This window comes from Mobula birostris, chromosome 9 (genome assembly GCF_030028105.1).
Source record: "Mobula birostris isolate sMobBir1 chromosome 9, sMobBir1.hap1, whole genome shotgun sequence".
Taxonomy (NCBI): domain Eukaryota; kingdom Metazoa; phylum Chordata; class Chondrichthyes; order Myliobatiformes; family Myliobatidae; genus Mobula; species Mobula birostris.
Window position 1 is genome coordinate 100,842,687 of NC_092378.1, and position 19,870 is coordinate 100,862,556.

Here is a 19,870-nt window from a genome sequence, read left to right on the forward strand (position 1 = left end):
AAGACGAGCTTAATTATATGAAGCAAATGAATATTTATTGAGTAGAGAACTGGGTAATTAGTGGTAGAGTTTTGTTAATTAGTCAAAGAATGAGGGGGAAATTGAATCAAAAATGTTTCATCCGTGAGAGGTGGAGATCTGAAACTCATTGCTTGGAAGTGTGTTGGAGACAGAAACACTCAACAAGGTTTTAAAATGCTGGATGAGCACTTGTGGACCAAGAGTTGAGAAGTGGAGTTAATTGTAATGTCCATTTTTGGCCAATATCAACATATGAATAAAGAAATAAAAATTCCTTTTATAGTGTAAGTTACTTTGATTTTTAAAGAACAACCCCTTAATTATCTGACCAGAGGACATGATAAATGTTTTCTTAAGTATGAAGAACTGAACACCAGGCATGAAAGGGTTTGGGTTCTATCACCAAAGACAGCACAATTGTAGCATAACCTTTTGTAGTATGGCTACCTTGCAATAATGACCAACAAACCATTTCTTTATGTGCCATTGTACCCCCATGATAACATTTTATGTTTCATGAAACAGCATGCTACGATCTATCCATCACCAATATTTACTAGTTTCTCTTAATTTGACGATTATTCCATTTATCTCATCTTCCTACCCAGTTATTCTCCATCAGCTATCTTACTCGTTCATTTAATCTGTCCATGTCCCAGTCTGCACTCTGCTTATTCTTGTATTATCTCTGAGCTTTGTTTCACAGTATATCTAGAATATAACTTGCTGTTTTCATTTATTTCTTGATATAAACTGTGCGTAGCTGAGGACCATGTATGGTAATCCTTTTGGCATCACACTGCAAAAAAACCTGCCAACTTGTAAAAGACTTGTTTATCCTTCCACTGTTTTTTGTCCTTTCAAGTAATCCTATTTTCACACCAGTATGTTACCCCCATTCTCGTAAGCCTGTATTTTATGTGATTAGTATTTGTGGTGAAACTAATGCATTTTGACAATCCAGATTTATTTCATCCACAATTTTTACCCATTTTCCACCCTGCTTTTCAATGCTCAGTAGACTGTTAGACTAGTGAAGCATCATTCTTTTAATAAAGCCATGTTAACTGGGTCTAATCATTTTAATTACCCTATTATCATATTTTTAATAATAGATTCTAATATTTTTCCACTGCCTGCTATCCAATTAGTCTACAGTTTTCTTTTGAAGCGATTTTCTTGAATAATAGTGATAATTTACCACCTTCTTATCAATTGGGACTGTCTCAGAATCCAAGTTATTTGGAAGATTATCTCTAATGTAGCGACCTCAGCTGCTGTACATTATGAGATGTATGTATCTCTCAGTTATAATGTAGCTATCTGAGCCAACTGTTCCAGCAGTTGTCACCTTTAGAACAGATACAACTACCAGAGTAAGGTGACCTGTTGATTCTCCGTCCCCTTAATTTCCCCACACTTTCTGTTTAATAATATTATTTATTGATAGCAACGCACATAAAATGCTGGAGGAACTCAGCAGGTCAGCTAATATCTATGGAAAAGAGTAAGCAGTCGAAGTTTTGGACCAAGACACAGATCCTAATGAAGGGTCTTGGTCCGAGACGTCAACTGTTTACTCTTTTCCATTGATACCTCCTGACCTGTGTGTGTTGCTCTGGATTTCCAGCATCTGCAGATTTTCTCTTGTGTTTGTTATTTATAGTTAGGTTCATTTCTGTAATCAAGCTCTTGGTTCGCCATTATTTTTGTTTGCTAATTGTGTTTTCTGTGTGCCATAAATACAGTGGCATGCAAAAGTTTGGGCACCCTGGTCAAAATTTCTGTTACTGTGAATAGTTAAGTGAGTAGAAGATGAACTGATCTCCAAAAGTCATAAAGTTAAAGATGAAACATTCTTTTCAACATTTTAAGCAAGATTAGTGTGTTATTTTTGTTTTGTACAATTTTAGAGTGGAAAAAAAGGAAAGGAGCACCATGCAAAAGTTTGGGCACCCCAAGAGATTTGAGCTCTCAGATAACTTTTACCAAGGTCTCAGACCTTAATTAGCTTGTTAGGGCTATGGCTTGTTCACAGTCATCATTAGGAAAGGCCAGGTGATGCTAATTTCAAAGCTTTATAAGTACCCTGACTCCTCAAACCTTGTCCCAGCAATCAGCAGCCATGGGTTCCTCTAAGCAGCTGCCTAGCACTCTGAAAATTAAAATAAATGATGCTCACAAAGCAGGAGAAGGCTATAAGAAGATAGCAAAGTGTTTTCAGGTAGTCATTTCCTCAGTTCATAATGTAATTAAGAAATGGCAGTTAACAGGAACGGTGGAGGTCAAGTTGAGGACTGGAAGACCAAGAAAACTTTCCGAGAGAACTGCTGGTAGGATTGCTAGAAAGGCAAATCAAGACCCCGGTTTGACTGCAAAAGACCTTCAGGAAGATTTAGCAGACTCTGGAGTGGTGGTGCACTGTTCTATTGTGCAGCAACACCTGCACAAAAATGACCTTCATGGAAGAGTCATCAGAAGAAAACCTTTCCTGCGTCCTCACCACAAAATTCAGCGTCAGAAGTTTGCAAAGGAACATCTACACAAACCTGATGCATTTTGGAAACAAGTCCTGTAGACTGATGAAGTTAAAATAGAACTTCTTGGCCGCAATGAGCAAAGGTATGTTTGGAGAAAAAAAAGGTGCAGAATTTCATGAAAAGAACACCTCTCCAACTGTTAAGCATGGGGGCGGATCGATCATGCTTTGGGCTTTTGTTGCAGCCAGTGGCACAGGGAACATTTCACTGGGTAGAGGGAAGAATGAATTCAATTAAATACCAGCAAATTCTAGAAGCAAACATCGCACCATCTGTAAAAAATCTGAAGACGAAAAGAGGATAGTTTCTACAACAGGATAATGATCCTAAACACACCTCAAAATCCACGATGGACTACCTCAAGGGGCGCAAGCTGAAGGTTTTGCCATGGCCCTCACGGTCCCCTGACCTAAACATCATCGAAAATCTGTGGATAGACCTCAAAAGAGCAGTGCATGCAAGACAGCCCAAGAATCTAACAGAACTAAAAGTCTTTTGCAAGGAAGAATGGGCAAAAATCCCCCAAACAATAATTGAAAGACTCTTAGCTGGCTACAAAAAGTGTTTACAAGCTGTGATACTTGCCAAAGGGGGTGTTACTAAGTACTGACCATGCAGGGTGCCCAAACTTTTCCTTTTCCTTTTTTGTTATTTCGAAACTGTAAAAGATGGAAATAAAAAAGTAATCTTGCTTAAAATATTAAAGAAATGGATCATCTTTAACCTTATGCCTTTTGGAAATCAGATCATCTTTTACTCACTTAGCTATTCACAGTAACAGAAATTTTGACCAGGGGTGCCCAAACTTTTGCAAACCACTGTATTTAGCTATTTCTACATTACCCATTATCACTTGTCTCTGTTGGGCCCATTTTTATCTTTGCTACTCTCTGGAGGGTAATGTTTAAGTTGGGAAACAATTAGTTTTAAATAGTTATAGAACACTACGGCACAGAAACAGGCTGTTTGGCCCAACTAGTCCATGCTGAATTATTATTCTACCTAGCACCCTCGACCTGCACCCGGACTGTTTAAATGAATAATCAACTACCTGTTGAAACAGGTTAAGGGGATGACGTAAAAATAATTATATTATAGAGGGCGTTTAATTTGCTAACAGGCAGAAATATTTTGGTCAATGATGCTTTAAAAATCTGCTTTAAGGGAGAACTTGGGGAAGTCAGTCAGGCAATGGCTGGCTTAATGACAATTATGAAGAAACTGTGACAGAACTGTAGTTGTTAGATTAGCTTTCAGAGGCCTTGGCTGTTGACATAGTGACATGTTTTAATCTCACCATGGCAGCTAATAAACTTAAATTCAAAATGTTCAAATTCTGCTTCCGGTAAGATGGCGGCTTGTGCGAACTGGGGGTGCCTTTTTTCTTTGTAAAATGTGTTTTTTATGATCGCAAGATAATTCTACTCTAAGAACATCAGGGCTACTCTATCATATTTCTCATACATACTATAGTGCCTTTTTGATATAATTCACTGGATAGGATGAGGATTTATGGTGCAAAACAGAATTAAAATTAAATATTGTCACTTAAGAACATAAGAAATAGGAGCAGGAGTAGGCTATCTGGCTAGTCGAGCCTTCCTTGCCTTTCAATAGGATCATGGCTGATCTGGCCATGGACTCATCTCCACCTACCTGCCTTTTCCACATAACCCTTAATTCCCCTACTATGCAAAAATCTATCCAACCTTGTCTTAAATATATTCAATGAGGTAACCTCCATTGCTTCATTGGGCAGAGAATTCCACAGATTCACCACCCTGTGGGAAAAGCTGTTCCTCCTCATCTCCATTCTAAATCTACTCCCCTGAATCTTGAGACTATGTCCCCTAGTTCTAGTCTCACCTACTGGTGGAAACAGCTTTCCAGCCTTTACCTTATCTACTCTTTCATAATTTTATATGTTTCTATAAGACCTCCTCTTGTTCTTCTGAATTCCAGTGAGTACAGTCCCAGGCAACTTAATCTCTCCTCATAGTCTAACCCCCTTATCTCTGCAATCAACCTGGTGAACCTCCTCTGCACCACCTCCAAAGCCAGTACATCCTTCCTCAAGTAAGGAGACCAGAACTGCACGCAGTACTCCAGGTGCGACCTCAGCAGTACCCTGTACAGTTTTTGCATAACCTCCCTGCTCTTAAATTCATTCCCTCAGCAATGAAGGCCAACATCCCATTTGCCTTCTTGATAGCCTGCTGCACCTGTAAACTAACCTTTTGAGATTTATGCACAAGCACTCCCGAGTCCCTCTGTACAGCAGCATGCTGGAATCCTTTACCATTTAAATAATAATCTGATCTTCCATTTTTCCTTCTGAAGTGGATGACCTCGCATTTACCAACATTGTACTCCATCTGCCAGATCCTTGCCCACTCACTTAACCTATCTATATCTCTCTGCAGACTCTCCGTCTCTTCTGCACAATTTGCTTTTCCACTCAATTTATTATCATCAGTAAATTTAGATACACTGCACGCGGTCCCCTCTTCCAGATCGTTAGTGTATATTGTGAACAGTTGTGGGCGCAGCACTGGTTGCCAACCAGAGAAACACCCATGTATCCCAACTCTCTACTTTCTATTAGTTAACCAATCCTCTATCCATGCTAATACATCATATTGAACCCCTTCTGGAAATCCAAGTAAGTAACGTCTATCTGTTCCCCTCTATCCACTGCGCTTGTTATATTCTCAAAGAACTCCAGTAAGTTTGTCAAACAGGACCTGCCTTTGCTGAATCCATGCTGCATTTGCTTGATGGATACATTTCTTTCCAGACACCTTGCTATTTCTTCTTTAATGATAGCTTCAAGCATTTCCCCAACTACATATGTTAAACTAACTGGCCAATAGTTACCTGCGTTTTGCCTACATCTTTTTTTGAACAGTGGCATGACATTCACCGTTTTCCAATCTGCCGAGACCTGCCCAGAGTCCAGAGAATTTTGGTAAATCATCACCAAAACCTCTACTGTACCTTCTGCATTTCTTTCAGTACCCTGGGATGCATTCCATCAGGACCAGGGGACTTGTCTATCTTCAGATCCACAAATTTGCTCAGCACTACCTCTTTAGTGATAGCTATTGTATCAAGGTCCTCACCTCCCATCGCATCCATAATATCTTTCTTTGGCATGTTAGATGTGTCCTCCACCATGAAGACCGACACAAAATAGTCATTCAAAGCCTCTGCCATCTCCTCGTTACCCAATATCAATTCCCTTTCTCTTCCTCCAAAAGACCTACGTTCACTTTAGCCACCTCTTTCCAGCTTTTTCCACTTTATGTAATTATAAAAACTTTTATTATGTTTTTATATTTTGTGCTAGCTTATTTTCACAATCTATCTTCACTTTCTTTATTGCTCGCTTAGTATTTCCTTTGATGCTTTTTAAAGTTTTCCCAATCTTCCAGTTTCCCACTACTCTTGGCGACTTTGTATGCACAAACTCTTCATTTGATGCCTTCTTTTATTTCCTTTGTTATCCAAGGCTGGCTCTCCCCACCCTAACTGTCCTTGCTTTTGATTGTAATATACTTTTGTTGAGCACTGTGAAAAATCTCTTTGAAAGTCTTCCACTATTCCTCAACCGTCCCGCCATATAGCCTGTGTTCCCAGTCTACACTAGCCAAATCCTCCCTCATCCCTTTGTAGTCTCTATTGTTTAGGCATAATACACTGGTTTTAGATTGAACTATTGCACCCTCCATTTGTATGAGAAACTCAATCATACTGTGATCACTCTTTCCAAGAGGATCCCTAACTACAAGATCACTAATTTTACCTGTCTCGTTGCATGTACTAAGGCCAACAGCTCTAAGATGGCACGTTCCCCTGTGGGTTCAGTAACATGCTGTTCAAGAAAGCCATCATGGATGCATTGTATGAGGTTCTTCTGAAGACTGCCTCGACCAACTTGATTCACCAATAAGTTAGCTGTAACTGTGATAAATTTATTCTTTCTGTGATGCTGACTTTGTAACCAACATCCAAAACTTCCTGTGAAACAGGTCTTCAAGAATCCTTATGAGATTGTTACGGTGCTACAGATCCAAACGCTTGGGGCCATCGTTCCATCAATCCCTGTCTGCCTCAGCACTGCAATAGAGAAGGCAAGCCAGGAGGATAAGTTGAGTGTGCTGCTGGATCTCTACGACAGCACCGCTCACTTTGCCAAGAGCCTGGAGGCGGCAATGCTACCGCACCTGGGTATGTTATCACAGTAGAACTGATTCTCTACAGAAATAGTAGGGACAACAGAGGATCCTTATATAGTCATAGAAAAGTTCAGCACATAAAACAGGCCCTTCTAGTCTATGTCGACCCATTCAAACTGCCTGCTCCCGTCAACCTACACTGGGACCATAACCCTCCATACTTCTACCATCCGTGTACCTATCCAAACTTCTCTTAAACATTGAATTCGACCTTGCATGCACCATTAGCACTAGCAGCTCATTCCACACTCTCACAACCCTCTGAGGGAAGAAGTTTCTCCTCATGTTCCCCTTAAACTTTTCACCTTTCACCCTTAACGCATGGCCTCTGGTTGTAGTCTCACCCAACCTCAATGGAAAAAGCCTGCTTGCATTTACCCTATCTAGATCCCTCATAATTTTGTATACTTCTATCAAGTCTCCTCTCAATCTTCTGCATTCCAAGGAATAAAGTCCTAACCTATTCAATCTTTCCTTTTTTCTGAGGTCTTCCAGATCCGGCAACATACTTGTGAATTTTCTCTGTACTCTTTTAACCTTATTTATTTCTTTTTTGTGGGTAAGTGACCAAAACTGTACAACAGAATATGTGATTTGCTGTACTCAGTACTTTGATTTATGAAGGCCAATTCTTTACCACCCTATCTACCTGTGATTCTACTTTCACCGAATTATGGACCTGTATTCCCAGATCTCTTTGTTCTAACACACTCCTCAGTGCCCTCCTGTTTACTGTGTAACATCTATCCTGGTTGGTCCTACCGAAATGCAACACCTAACACTTTTCTGCATTAAATGCCATCTGCACTTGTTCAGCCTAATTTTCTAGCTGATCCAGATCCCACTACAAACCTTGCTGGGCGCTACACCAAACAACAGGAATTCTGCAGATGCTGGAAATTCAAACAACACACATCAAAGTTGCTGGTGAACGCAGCAGGCCAGGCAGCATCTGTCCTGACGAAGGGTCTCGGCCTGAAACGTCGACTGCACCTCTTCCTACAGATGCTGCCTGGCCTGCTGCGTTCACCAGCAACTTTGATGTGGGCGCTACACCCCCAGTTTTGGTGTCGTCCCCAAACTGGCTGATCCAGTTAACCACGTTATCATCCAGATTGTTGATATAGATGACAAACAACAATGGCACACCACTAGTCACAGGACAACAGTCAGACAGGCAGCCATCTACTGGCTTCTCCCACAAAGCTAATGTCTAATCCAATTTACTACCTCGTCCTGAATGCCGAGTGACTGAACCTTCCTGACCAGCCTCCCATGTTGGACTTTGTGAAATGCTTTTCTAAAGTCCATGTAGACCACATACATCCACTGCCTTGCCTTCATCAACTTTATTGGTAACTTCCTCAAACTCTATAAGATTCATTAAACATAACCTATCACGCACGAATCCATGCTGACTATCCTAATCAGTCCATGTCTACCCAGATACTTGTAGATGCGGTCCCTTAGAATACCTTCCAATAACTTTACCACTACTGAGGTCAGGCTCACTGGCCTGTAATTTCCTTGTTTATTTTTTGAGTCTTTCTTGAACAGTGGAACAACATTGGCTATCCTCCAGTCCTCCGGTATCTTATTTGTCACTAAGGATGATTTAAATATCTCTGCTAGGGCCCCAGCAATTTCTGTACCTGTCTGCTGCAGGGTCCGAGGGAGCACCTTGTCAGGCTCTGTGGATTTAGCTACCCTAATCTGCCTCAGGACAGCAAACGCCTCCTCCCCTGTAATCTTTTTAGGGTGCATGAAGTTGATGCTGCTTTGCCTCACTTCTATAGACTCTGTCCATCTCCTGAGTAAATACAGATGCAAAAAAAATATTTAAGATCTCCCCCATCTCTTTTGGCTCCACACATGGATCATCATTCTGATCTTCCAGAGGACCAATTTTGTCCCATGCAATCATTTTTCTCTTAACATGTCTGTAGATCCTATTGATTCTCCTTCACCTTTTCTGCTAGGGCAATCTCATACTTTCTTTTAGTCTGCTTGATTTCTTTCTTAACTTTCCTCTTGCATTTCTTGTACTCATAAGTACCCCATTTGTTCTTTCCTGCCTATGCCTGCTATCCATCTTTTTTTTCTTAACCAGTGGCCTCTATATCTCTTGAAAACTAAGGTTCCATACACCTGTTGAAGGGAAGAAAAATGTGGTACAAGCTGGTGGCGAAATTTCTTACACCTGTTATCTTTACCTTTTATTCTGACAGCCACATACAAGCTTTGTTTTCTCAAATTATACTAGGCACAACAATGGGGAATTTTATATTTGGAGCTAAAGGACGACAAAGCCACTCTTTTGGCATTGAACTAGAGAAAGAAAGAGGATTAGCACACTCACTCCTTTTAGCATGTCAACTATTCAGTGTTGTTATTAGCTGATTCTGCACTTTGATTCCAATTTCCTGCCCTGTGGCCACATTTCCAGATTCCTTTCGTACCTGAGAACTATTTGTCAGCTGTGTATGTACTCAATTGCTGTCCAACTACACTCTCTCGGTTCAGGATTCCAAAGTTGTGCTACCTTTTGTCTAAAGCAACTTTACTCATGTTAATCATATATGGTTGGCCCCTTTATTTTTGGACAATAATATAACTCGTCCTGAAACACCGACTGTCTATCCATTTCCATAGATGCTGCCTGACCTCCTGAGTTCCTCCAGCATTTTGTGTGTGTGGGTAACTTGCTCTAGCCAAGTCTTGCCATTGAAAACTCCAAAATGGAAAATGTGGACTAGAGGGAGTGTAAAAGAGAAAGTAGGAAGATGTAGAAACTGTATTTTCACAATGACACATAGCACCAATTTTTCTGGTTTCAGCATGGAAGCAGGTCCTTCAAATCACTGACTCTACACTGACCATCACCATACATTCAATTTAATCTTACACCTATCCCACTTATTCTCCCAACATTCCCATCAACATCCCTCAAATCTATCCTTACTATTAGGAGCATTTTACAGTGGCTAATTAACCGAATGACCCATGTCTTTGGGATTTGATTCCAATGTGGTTGTTCAGTTTAACTCATTTTGAGTCTTGCACGCAAACTGAAGGCAAACTGAATGTGACTTAAGTGTTAGATCAAGTTCTGGCAACAAGTTGCAAGACTTCAAATCATTATTAATGTTGTTGACCACAGGTGAGACCAACCTGGTGAAAGTTACGGAGCTAGTTGCAGCAATCCATAGTCCTTACGTGCCATATCAGCTGCAGTATGGTGACCTCGAAGGTTCAAACCTGCTCATCCAGATCAGTGCAATCCCTCTGGTAAGATCTTCATTGCATTCTGCTGGCCAAGGGGTGCATTGTGTAATGGGGAGGGGAAGGGGTGCATGATGACGACTGGCCAAAAAAAAGGAGTAATCAAACCTTCATATATTAATCATTACCAATTTTGTCTAAAATCTTTGAAGAATAACTTCCAGTAATTTAGCTGTTGGTCCACTGCATGTTCCACTGTGCAGTCACTGTCCAAATGTTGGACTGCAGTTCAAGTTTGAATTTTGCAATGTAGATTTGAGTATAGGCTGTGTATCTGTGATTGTGGGAGCATTCAAATTTAATTGTTATATTTAAAGCCTCGGGCTACGCTGTCAGACACCAAGCTTTAAAACGATTAGAGAGAAGGGAAAGCAAATGGGAAATAGGTGCTGTCGAATGTAGAGGTTGAGGACTGGAGGAGCAGGTTAGGAAAGAGCATTTTCACTTTTCATCTGGGTGGAGTGCCAGGAGGCAAAACAGGTTAGGTGAGTTCTTGCAATTTGAGAGGAATGATCAGAATAGAGGGGATTGTGATGGTGCAAGGTAGAGCAAATCTGGTTCAGGTCCGTTTGTACACCCCAACACCCCTTCAGTAGAATGTGTACTTCTCTGTTGCAGTGAAACACTTTTGTGTCTTTTTTAGGAGCGTGTGGAACTGATTGACTCTGTGCAGGAGCTCAGTCAGTCAGTGAATAAACTCTTCAGCCTGGCTGGAGGCGCAGTGGATAGATGCGTGAAACTGACTGATGGGCTTGCATTTTGCGGCTTGCTAAAAGCACTCAAGGGTCTCTTCTCAAAGTGAGTTCCCTTCTCTTTGCTATGATTGTGTGTTTCTTTGTTCAGCAGTGACTATTATGCTGCTATACACTGCCCTGTTATATAGTGACCACGCCCTGTTCGGTCACACATCATCGTGCCTTTTGTCTGGTTCCTCTTTGAACAAGTTGTTACTCTTCCAGAACACCTGAGATGGCCTCTTCTTCAAAGAATGAGGTTTTCCTTCCTCTATCATTGATGCTGCCTTCACTCGCACCTCCTCCGTTCTGGACATTCGTGCTCATCCCATCTTCTCACCACATTACCAGAGATGAGGATTCCCTTGACCTTACCTTCCTCAGCATGGGCTTCTTCATCCACGGCATCATTCTCCGTTACATCTGCCTTCTTCAACGGGATCCTATCACTAAACACATCTTTCCTTTCCCTCCACTCTCCACTTCCCACACGGATCGCTCTCTACATACTCCCTTGTCCACTCGTCCCTCCTGGCATTTATCCTTGCAAGCAGGAAAATGCTACACCTGCCTCTTCACCTGTTCCCTTACCACCATTCAAGGTCTCAAACAGTCCTTCCAAGTAAAGCAACATTTCACCTGTGAGTCTAACAGGGTCATCTACTGTATCTGGTGCTCCTGATGTAGCCTCATCTACATTGGGGAAACCTGACATAGATTGGGGGACTGATTTGTTGAGCACCTTCACTTTTTCCACCACAAAAGGTGGGATTTCCCGGTGGCTATCTATTTTAATTCTTCTTCCACTTCCCATTCCCATTCTTGCCTGTTGGTCCAGGGTCTCGTCTATGGAGAGGCCATTCTCAGGTAGGAGTAGCAACACTTCATATTCCATCTGGGTTCCCTCCAACCTGATGGCATGAACATCGATTTCTCTAATGTCCAGTAATTTCTCTCCCCCCACCTCTCCTTTTCATTCCCCATTCTGGCTCCCCTCTGACCACTTCTCATCTGCCTCCCTCTGGTGCCCCTCCTCTCTCCCTTTCTTCCATGATTCACTGACCTCTCCTGTCAGGTTCCTTCTCCTGGCCCTTAATCTCATCCACCTATCACCACCCTACTTCGCTCTTCATCCTCCATCTTATCTGGCAGCTTGTACTCCCTTCCCTCCTCACCTTCTTCCCCCTCCCTTTCAGTCCTGATGAAGGGTCTTGGCCTGAAACATTGACCGTTTACTCCTCTCCATAGATGCTGCCTGGCCTGCTGAGTTCCTCCAGCACTTTGAGCGTGTTGCTGTGGATTTCCAGAATCTCTTGTGTGTATGTCACTTAGCCCGATTGGGTGCTGCATTGTACAATCCACAATGCACTTTTATTCCCTCTGGTCACCTTTCCCAAACTGGAATATAGTTTGGAAATCCAGAGGACAACGCTGAAATCTTTTCCTATATTGGTTGTCGATCTCTCTGATTTTTACTCAATCATTTTTCATTTTTGTATTTGGATCATTCACATTACACCCTCCTGCGGAATATTATTAACTCTATTTTTATTCTATCATGTTACATAGTCGTTTAGGACAGTATTTGTGTTGACCATCTGAATTAGCCATCAGCTATATGCTGAGGAGGTTCTGATGCAGGTTCTCCCGTGTTGTATGATTGGAGTTTGAGGATCCGCTCCTGGCTGATGTTTAACTCTCTCTGCCCTAGGTATGTGTCTGACTTTGCCAGCACTCTGCAGTCCATCCGCAAAAAATGCAAACTGGAGGAAATTTCCAATGGCTCCTTGTTCCAGGAAGACTGGACTGCTTTCCAAAACTCTATCAGGTGATGACCCAGTGAGCCATAGAGAACATTCACACTTATAACCCCATGTCACTCCCACCAGTACACTTCCGCCTCCTTGCTGGCAATGCATATTCCTGACTTTGATATTATGTGCAAATGTGTAGCTTTCCTCCTCCCAGATTGCTGTGTAATTAAGTCATACCTGAAAGTTATCCTTCATTATGACTCTTGTCCTGTCTTCACTCTCCTCTAGCCCCATCCCCAGAAGCTTAATGGCTCACTAATGAGATTAAGTTTTATACAGTACTGTGCAAAAGCCTTAGGCACAGTACTTCATTATCACTCAGTGGGGGGGAAACAAGAGTCAATATTTTATGTCAGGTATTCTTCGCTAGAACTGGAAAAGTGCAGAGGCAAGCATATTTTAAGTTGTGCATAAGGGAAGGGGTGGAGAGAACAGATAAAATGTGTGTAATCGAGTATAGACTAAAGTATCACTAACAACCAGCAGTTTCCAGTATTTGCAGTTTTGTTTTGCTGCCAGCTGAATCTCTCTGCTGTCCGTTACACCATTGGCATTTAGGGCAGCAATGAAGGTCCTCCATCTCTGCCAGTGTTCAGGGCTTCCTTCATCATGTCAGTAGTTTGGTTTTCACTACTGTCAGTCACGCAAGTTCCAGGTGAGGACTCAGGAATGCCAACAAACTCAGTTGTAGAAGGATTCTCCATTTCTGTTTCCGTAACAGTTTTGTTTTACCAGTCAGAGTTGTTAGCCCTGAGCTAAAGACCTAAACCTGGAGGACCGGTGGACCACTCCCAGTCTGGCCTCTACCCTTTGACCTGTTTGGCATGGGTGACCCTACCAAGTGCTAAAGCATAAAGCCCTGACTCCAGCCAGCATAGCTCTCCAGGTGAATGAGGCACGCAAGCCTCCAACCACGACAAAGTTGTGGTCCTCCTGGAGGATCAGCTGAATGCTTCCAGCATTTTCTATTTTGTTTCACATTTCGAGCATCAGCATCTCCATTTACTTCACACCACTACCTTCATTCATTTCTCCACTGCATTTAAATTGTCACCTATTTCTGTGGTATTTAGTTTTGGATGAGCAGAAGCTTTGTATACCTGAATATTGCGTCAAACAGTTCTTTGAAATCTCTGTCACATACCGATCCCTATTTCATGTTCTGACAACTATCTAACAATGAATCAGATCATTCAGTGTCTTAGTTACTCAGAGTTGTATTCTTTTGTCCATAGTATCATTAAGACAGATTATTTCCAAGTATGGTTCATCCATCATCCTGTTACTGAGTTGGACAGGCTCCCATATCTTGATTTTAACATTGTCATCTTCAGGGCTTTTCAAATCCCTCAAAGATCGTGCCCCACCCCATCTGTGTAATTTCCTCCAGCCCATTACCCTTTGCTATATCTTGATTCATTTTCCTTCAACTTTTTGCTGCATATTGATAGTCATCCAGTCAACTATGAAAACTGATGCTCAGCAGTTCCTCCTTAACCACTTAGCTTCTGTACCACTCCCCTTTTTTAAGATGTACAGTGCCTTGTAAAAATTTTCAGCCTCCAGCCCTTTGCTCACCTACAGTAAGTGAGTATTACAACCAGGGATTTTGATCAATTTAACTGAGATATTTATTTGTTAATCACGTGCTCCTTTTTTCACAGTAGAGTTAAAAAAACAGGGAAAATTTTAAAGTATGAAAAGCTAACAATTCAAAAACTGAAATATCAGCAGTTCAAAAGTATTCATCCCCCTTTACTCAGTACTTAGCTGAACCACCTCACGTAGCTTTTGCAATCAGTAGTCATTTTGGATAATCTTTATTAGCTTTGCACAATGTGATGAAGCAAGATCTGCCCAGATTGCTCAAGCTGTGGCAGGTTAGCTGGGGAGCAGTTGTGGACAGCAATCTTGAGGTCTTGCCAGAGATGTTCAATCAGGGTAAGGTCAGGACTCTGGGCCACTCAAGGACATCAATTTTCTTCATTTGAAGCCACTCCATGCTTGCTCTGGCAGTGTGCTTTGGGTTGTTATCCTTCTTCCCTACCTCAAGACCTCAAGCTTGTTGGCAGAGGCTAGCATGTTTTTATTCAGAATCTCTCTGTATTTATTAGCACTCATCTTCCCATCAATCCTGACCAGATTTCCAGTCCCTGCTGCTGAAAAGCATCCCCATAGCATGATGCTACCTCCACCATAGGGCTGGTGTCACCTGGCTGATGTGCAGTATTAGATTTACACCACATGCACTGCTTCATGTTGAGGCCAAAACGTTCCACTTTAGTCTCAGCTGACCACATGACCTCCTTCCACATTTTTACAGTATCTTCTAAGTGACGCTTTGCAAAATATTTAAAGGGCAGGGATACTTTTTTTTTCCCTATCCAGGGCTTCTTCCTTTCCACTCTTCTATAAATACCCTTATCATAGAGTCTTAGAGATTGTGGAGCCATGAACTTCATCTCCAGTTGCTGCCAGTGACATCTGCCACTCACTCTGAGTGATTGTTGGTGTTACAGTAGCCTCTCTTACAAGTGCCATTCTTCTCTGGTGACTAACTTTAGAGAGGGAGCCTGATCTAGGCTATGTAACTGTGGTTTCATATTTTTCCTATTTTTCACAATGGACCGCACTGAGCTCTGAGCTATGTTCACTACCTTTGAGATGGTCTTGTACTATTCCCCAGATTGTGCTTCTCTATTATCACTTCCCTGACTTGCCTTGAATGCTCTTTTCTCTTCATTTTGGTTTGATTTGTTGAAAATCTACCAAACTGTTGGACCCTACAGAGAGAAGGTGATCCTCCAATTTTCTGCATTAACAAATTGGGTGAGTTGGTAAGGTAATATTGCACCTGAGGAAAGTTAGCATCGTAATTACAAAAGGGGTGAATGCTTTTTCAGTCTCACAATTTAGATTTTTAATTTTTATTAATTTGTTGATAGGTTTTGGAATTTTTGTTTTGATTTGACGTGATGCACAATGTTTTGTAGATTCGCTCAAAAATTTCTACTTAAATACATTTTAAATTTAGAAAATGAGACAGTAAAATATTAAAATAGTTGTGGGGTCTGAATTCTTTTTCAAGGCACTGTAATTCTTGTTCCATACACTTCCTCACACTAACAGCCCACCAGTTGGATATAAAAGGGTAACAGGATAACTATTTAATAAAAGTTATACCAAGCAGACATATTTTAACATTTTTTATTTGTTGCATCGGGATACGATCAGTTTTGTGGTTCGCCACAGACTGGCCCTGTAATGGAACAGCTTTGCAGCAGAGCCGGAGGAACCTGCTGCAGGTAGGGTGCTGATGTTCGGTTCAATTGCACCCAGTAATTGGAAGCTCGTTCCCCTCTCATAGGAGTCTCTGTGTATGAATGTGAACATTTTCTGCATGTGTTCTTGGTCTAGTCTTCTTCTAGCCAAGTTTTTAAGTTGGTTTCAACTGGCTTGTTTGTTATTTTGTTTTCTGGTTTCTAACACCTTTCTTTTAACTTTCAGAATTATAGCGACCTGTGGTGAACTATTGCGACAGTTTGGAGATTTTGAACAGCAACTCTCCAACAGGTCAGCCACGAGCAAAGTATCTGCTTCTATCATGAATCTAGTTACAGGGGTGGGAAGGAAGGCAGTGTGGAGGAAGGGGCACTGTTAAAGCAGTAAGGCTGGTTACAGAGGTGTAAAGTTGGACAGTGTTTCACATCGAGTTACTTCACCCTTTCAAGTCACAGATCAGGCCAGAGCCAGAAGGAGAATTGTTAAGAAAGGGAGTCACTTGTCAAATTGGTGGCTGTACAACAGTTCACACCTAAGTTCCTACATTTTGTGAATATGTGCATAATCTTTAAAGTTTTTTTTTTCCTTTGCTACTTTTCAGCTCTGACCCCTTTTCTGTGTCTGATCCCTCCTTTTGTGTACTTTGCTAAATTTGGCCAATATCCATAGAGGAGACTAGATGGTGAATGTGAACTGTTGATTTAATTTAGAGACCTCACAACTGGATTATGTCCTTTCCCTATCTTTTACTTGAGACTTTTCTGTATACAGTTCCAATGTATGGGATGCAGGAGAGGGAGCCCTGCCAGTGTTTTGTTGTTCCCTTCCTATACCAGGATGCTGATTCCCCTACTGAGACATCTACCATTCTCTTGGCCTCAGCTATAATCAGCCAGTTTCCTGTCTGAATGAGCCAGCAAGTTGCTGCATTGACAAGCTGAATAACTGGAGATGCACCTTAATGCTCCCTATATTAAACATCCATGATCTTAAGTGACTAATGCAGGCAATTTTTTTTTTTTGCTCAGGCCAATCTACAAAGCCTTCAGTTTTTATGTTATTGATTGATTTCACTAGTTAACAACGCAAAGTCCCAAGTTGAAATAATGAAAATGGACAGAAAGATGTCTATTTCTATAATACATCTCAAGCTCTGAACATCCCAATCTGCATGTAAAGTGTGATCCTGATCTGGTTCAAGGTCACTAAAGATCAGAATTCCCTCAACACACCAATGATCAAGTCTTCTTCTCCTTGGGCCCTTAGGTCCTTGGAGTTAATCAGTGTTTCTGGAATCCACTGTATACACTGTAGAGGGGATTGGCTTATACAGTTTCACCAGAGCCCTGTTGGCTGACCTTACCTGTTTCCACCTCTCATGAGGTGGACTTTGAGAGGTGATCAAGTCACAGGAACAGGATTTGAACTCAAAATCTTTATGACTTAAGGAGGGCGTACTACCTACCAATTCACTATTTTCTTCTTCATAGAATTCCATTACAATGTGGAATGTTCTTATTACAAGCCACTGGGGAAATTGAATCTATAAATTCTTCTATCAGTGGTAATTTGGTTATGAAGTTATTCCCAATATTATTGATGACCTGGCAGATTTAAGATAGTTTGTGAGCAGTTTTCCGATCCATTGGAATCTCTCTTGCAGAATACTGTCCACTGCAGGGAAATATTTATCAGAATCGTACAGTCCATGTAGTTTGACTGGTATACAAGAAACCAGCTGTTCTGACAAAAAATCCTCCACTAAGAATCCTTGGCAAGAATACAATTACTTACTGAAGGGAAATCCAAGTGAATATGCCAGTCTAATGGAAATGCTTTATACATTGAAGGTAAGACTGCCTTTCTTACAGCAGAGCAGTAGAGAAAGTGCAATAGAAGACAGATCAATTGTCTTTCAAGTAAATTGGCTCTCTGGTCAAGTAGTCATGCTAAAATTCTTCCCTGCATTGCAGGAAAAAGGAACGGGGAACTATAACCTGTTGTCAGAGCCTCGAGCGGCTCTGGGCCGTCTCAACCAACAAGCACATCAGCTGGCTTTCGACTCTGTCTTCCTCCGCATCAAGCAGCAGCTTGCACAGGTGCCTAGGATGGAGGTGAGGCAGGAACAGAGAACGGCTGATCTGGGTGAGGTGTCTGGGATATATGATCTAAACAATACATTTCCTGGCTCCAACAACTTCCTAAAGACAGGAAACTCTAGAGAAGCTCTGCAGGTTCAGTCGAGTTTATGAGGAAAGAAATTAAGGTATCAATTCAAACTGTTAACTTCTGGTCAAATTTGGCTGTCTCATGTTCATTTTCTCTTCACGGATGTTTACTTGGAGTTGTACAAAGATGTAAGTTTAAAATTCATTTGTAACAGTTTTTCACTTCAGCATTGTGTAGCTTGGATTCCCATTCGCCACCAACCACCCACCCTATTCTGCCAAGAGTGAAGTATATTGTGCATTGTGCCGGAAATTCAGCCAGGCTCTTCTAGCTATCAGTGTATGGGTGATTAATTCCCCATGTGATTGTGCTTCAAAGCTAAAGTTGAGTTTATTGTCATGTGCACAAGTATGTGTACGGATAGATAGAATGAAACGCTTGCTTGCAGCAGTATCATGGTCAAATAGCATCAGATAAGTAGCATTCACAAGAGCAACAAAGGAGAACACAGGACAAGAAAGTGGTGCAAAGTGATCATAGCGTTTCTGCACTGTAGTGCTTAAGGTTGTGTAGGTTGGTTCAAGAACCGAATGGTTGAAGAGAAGTAGCTGTCCTTGAACCTGGTGGTGTAGGACTTCAGGTTTCTGTACTTCCTGCCCAAAGGTAGTTGTGAGAAGGTGGCATGACCCAGATGCTGGGGACCTTTGATACTGATGTTGCTCTCTTGAAGCAGCACCTCATGTACAAACGTTTGTAGATGCTACTAGTGGTAGGGAGGTGTACCCTTGATCTTTTGGGCTGGGTCCTCCGCTTTCTGCAGCTCCTTAAATCCCTGCACATTCAAATGGCCATACCAGACCATGCTGTAAGCAGGATACTTTCAGCAGTATATCTGTCGAAGTTTGTTAGTGATAAGTGATGTGCTGAATCTCTTTAACCTTCTAAGAAAGTAAAGACACTCATACACAGTTTGAAGCATTGCAGTAAAACTTATTTTGCTGTTTTGGAAGTGCCCATCACTAGTGCTTTTGGGGCTTTCTGGGCTGGGATGCTTGCTATATGAATGAAAAGGCCCCATTATGTTCGTGACTGACAGTCTTCCTGAATCAGTTTCCGAGAGAAGTACGAGGTCAACTCTGGAAACAATGTAGTTTTTAGAGGAAATGTAGTCATCAAATTAATGCAGGTCAGTAAGTCACATGTATGATCTATTAAGGTCAGTTGTAATTCATAATCTCATTTGAAGCAGTTAGTGTTTCCAATAGTTGATTTTATCTTAGGTTTAAGTATTATTGATTAAAACCTAACTACCAAATAGAATAGAAAACTTCTGAAAAATTAGAAAGGTTACAAATGTTGTATGTTGTTTGTTGTTGCTAGTTCAAATGTGTATGTTGGGGTTGTCATTGCATCACACCAATGTTTGGTTACTGTGTGGTTCATGTATTCTTCCTTCTGAAAAGACCTGGAATGCAGGGACAACAGGAGAGACACTGACTGAGGATCTTCCAACATTCAGCCTTGTTCCCCTGGAATACATCAGCAATGTAAGAACCTTATTTTCTCAAACTAATTTTGTTTTTCTTTGTGCATCTTTTGTCTTCAGTTTCTACCTTCATTCAGAGTGAAATTTTTTACAAGGAAGTGTTTTATTAATTGCTGGCAAGGCTACCATGTATTGTACACTGAACTGCAGCATAATAAGGCCACCTCTTGAGTTCCAGTCAGCATGGCGAAGGTACTCCAGCAATATTGTTTGGTAGCGAGTTCTAGGGCTTTGGCTCAGCGAT

General features: G+C 41.4%; 1 protein-coding gene across 4 annotated transcripts in view; it reads left to right on the forward strand.

Moving 5' to 3' along the window:
* The window catches only part of cog7 (component of oligomeric golgi complex 7), a 68,033-nt gene that overhangs the window by 29,705 nt on the left and 18,458 nt on the right, over nt 1-19,870 (forward strand). For all 4 annotated transcript variants that reach the window (XM_072268472.1, XM_072268471.1, XM_072268473.1 and 1 more), the window contains 8 exons: nt 6,593-6,791; nt 9,960-10,087; nt 10,725-10,879; nt 12,527-12,643; nt 16,137-16,202; nt 17,575-17,761; nt 17,885-18,025; nt 19,544-19,627. In XM_072268472.1, coding sequence (XP_072124573.1) covers nt 6,593-6,791; nt 9,960-10,087; nt 10,725-10,879; nt 12,527-12,643; nt 16,137-16,202; nt 17,575-17,761; nt 17,885-18,025; nt 19,544-19,627 — 1,077 coding nt within the window. The remainder of the gene's footprint in view (nt 1-6,592; nt 6,792-9,959; nt 10,088-10,724; nt 10,880-12,526; nt 12,644-16,136; nt 16,203-17,574; nt 17,762-17,884; nt 18,026-19,543; nt 19,628-19,870) is intronic.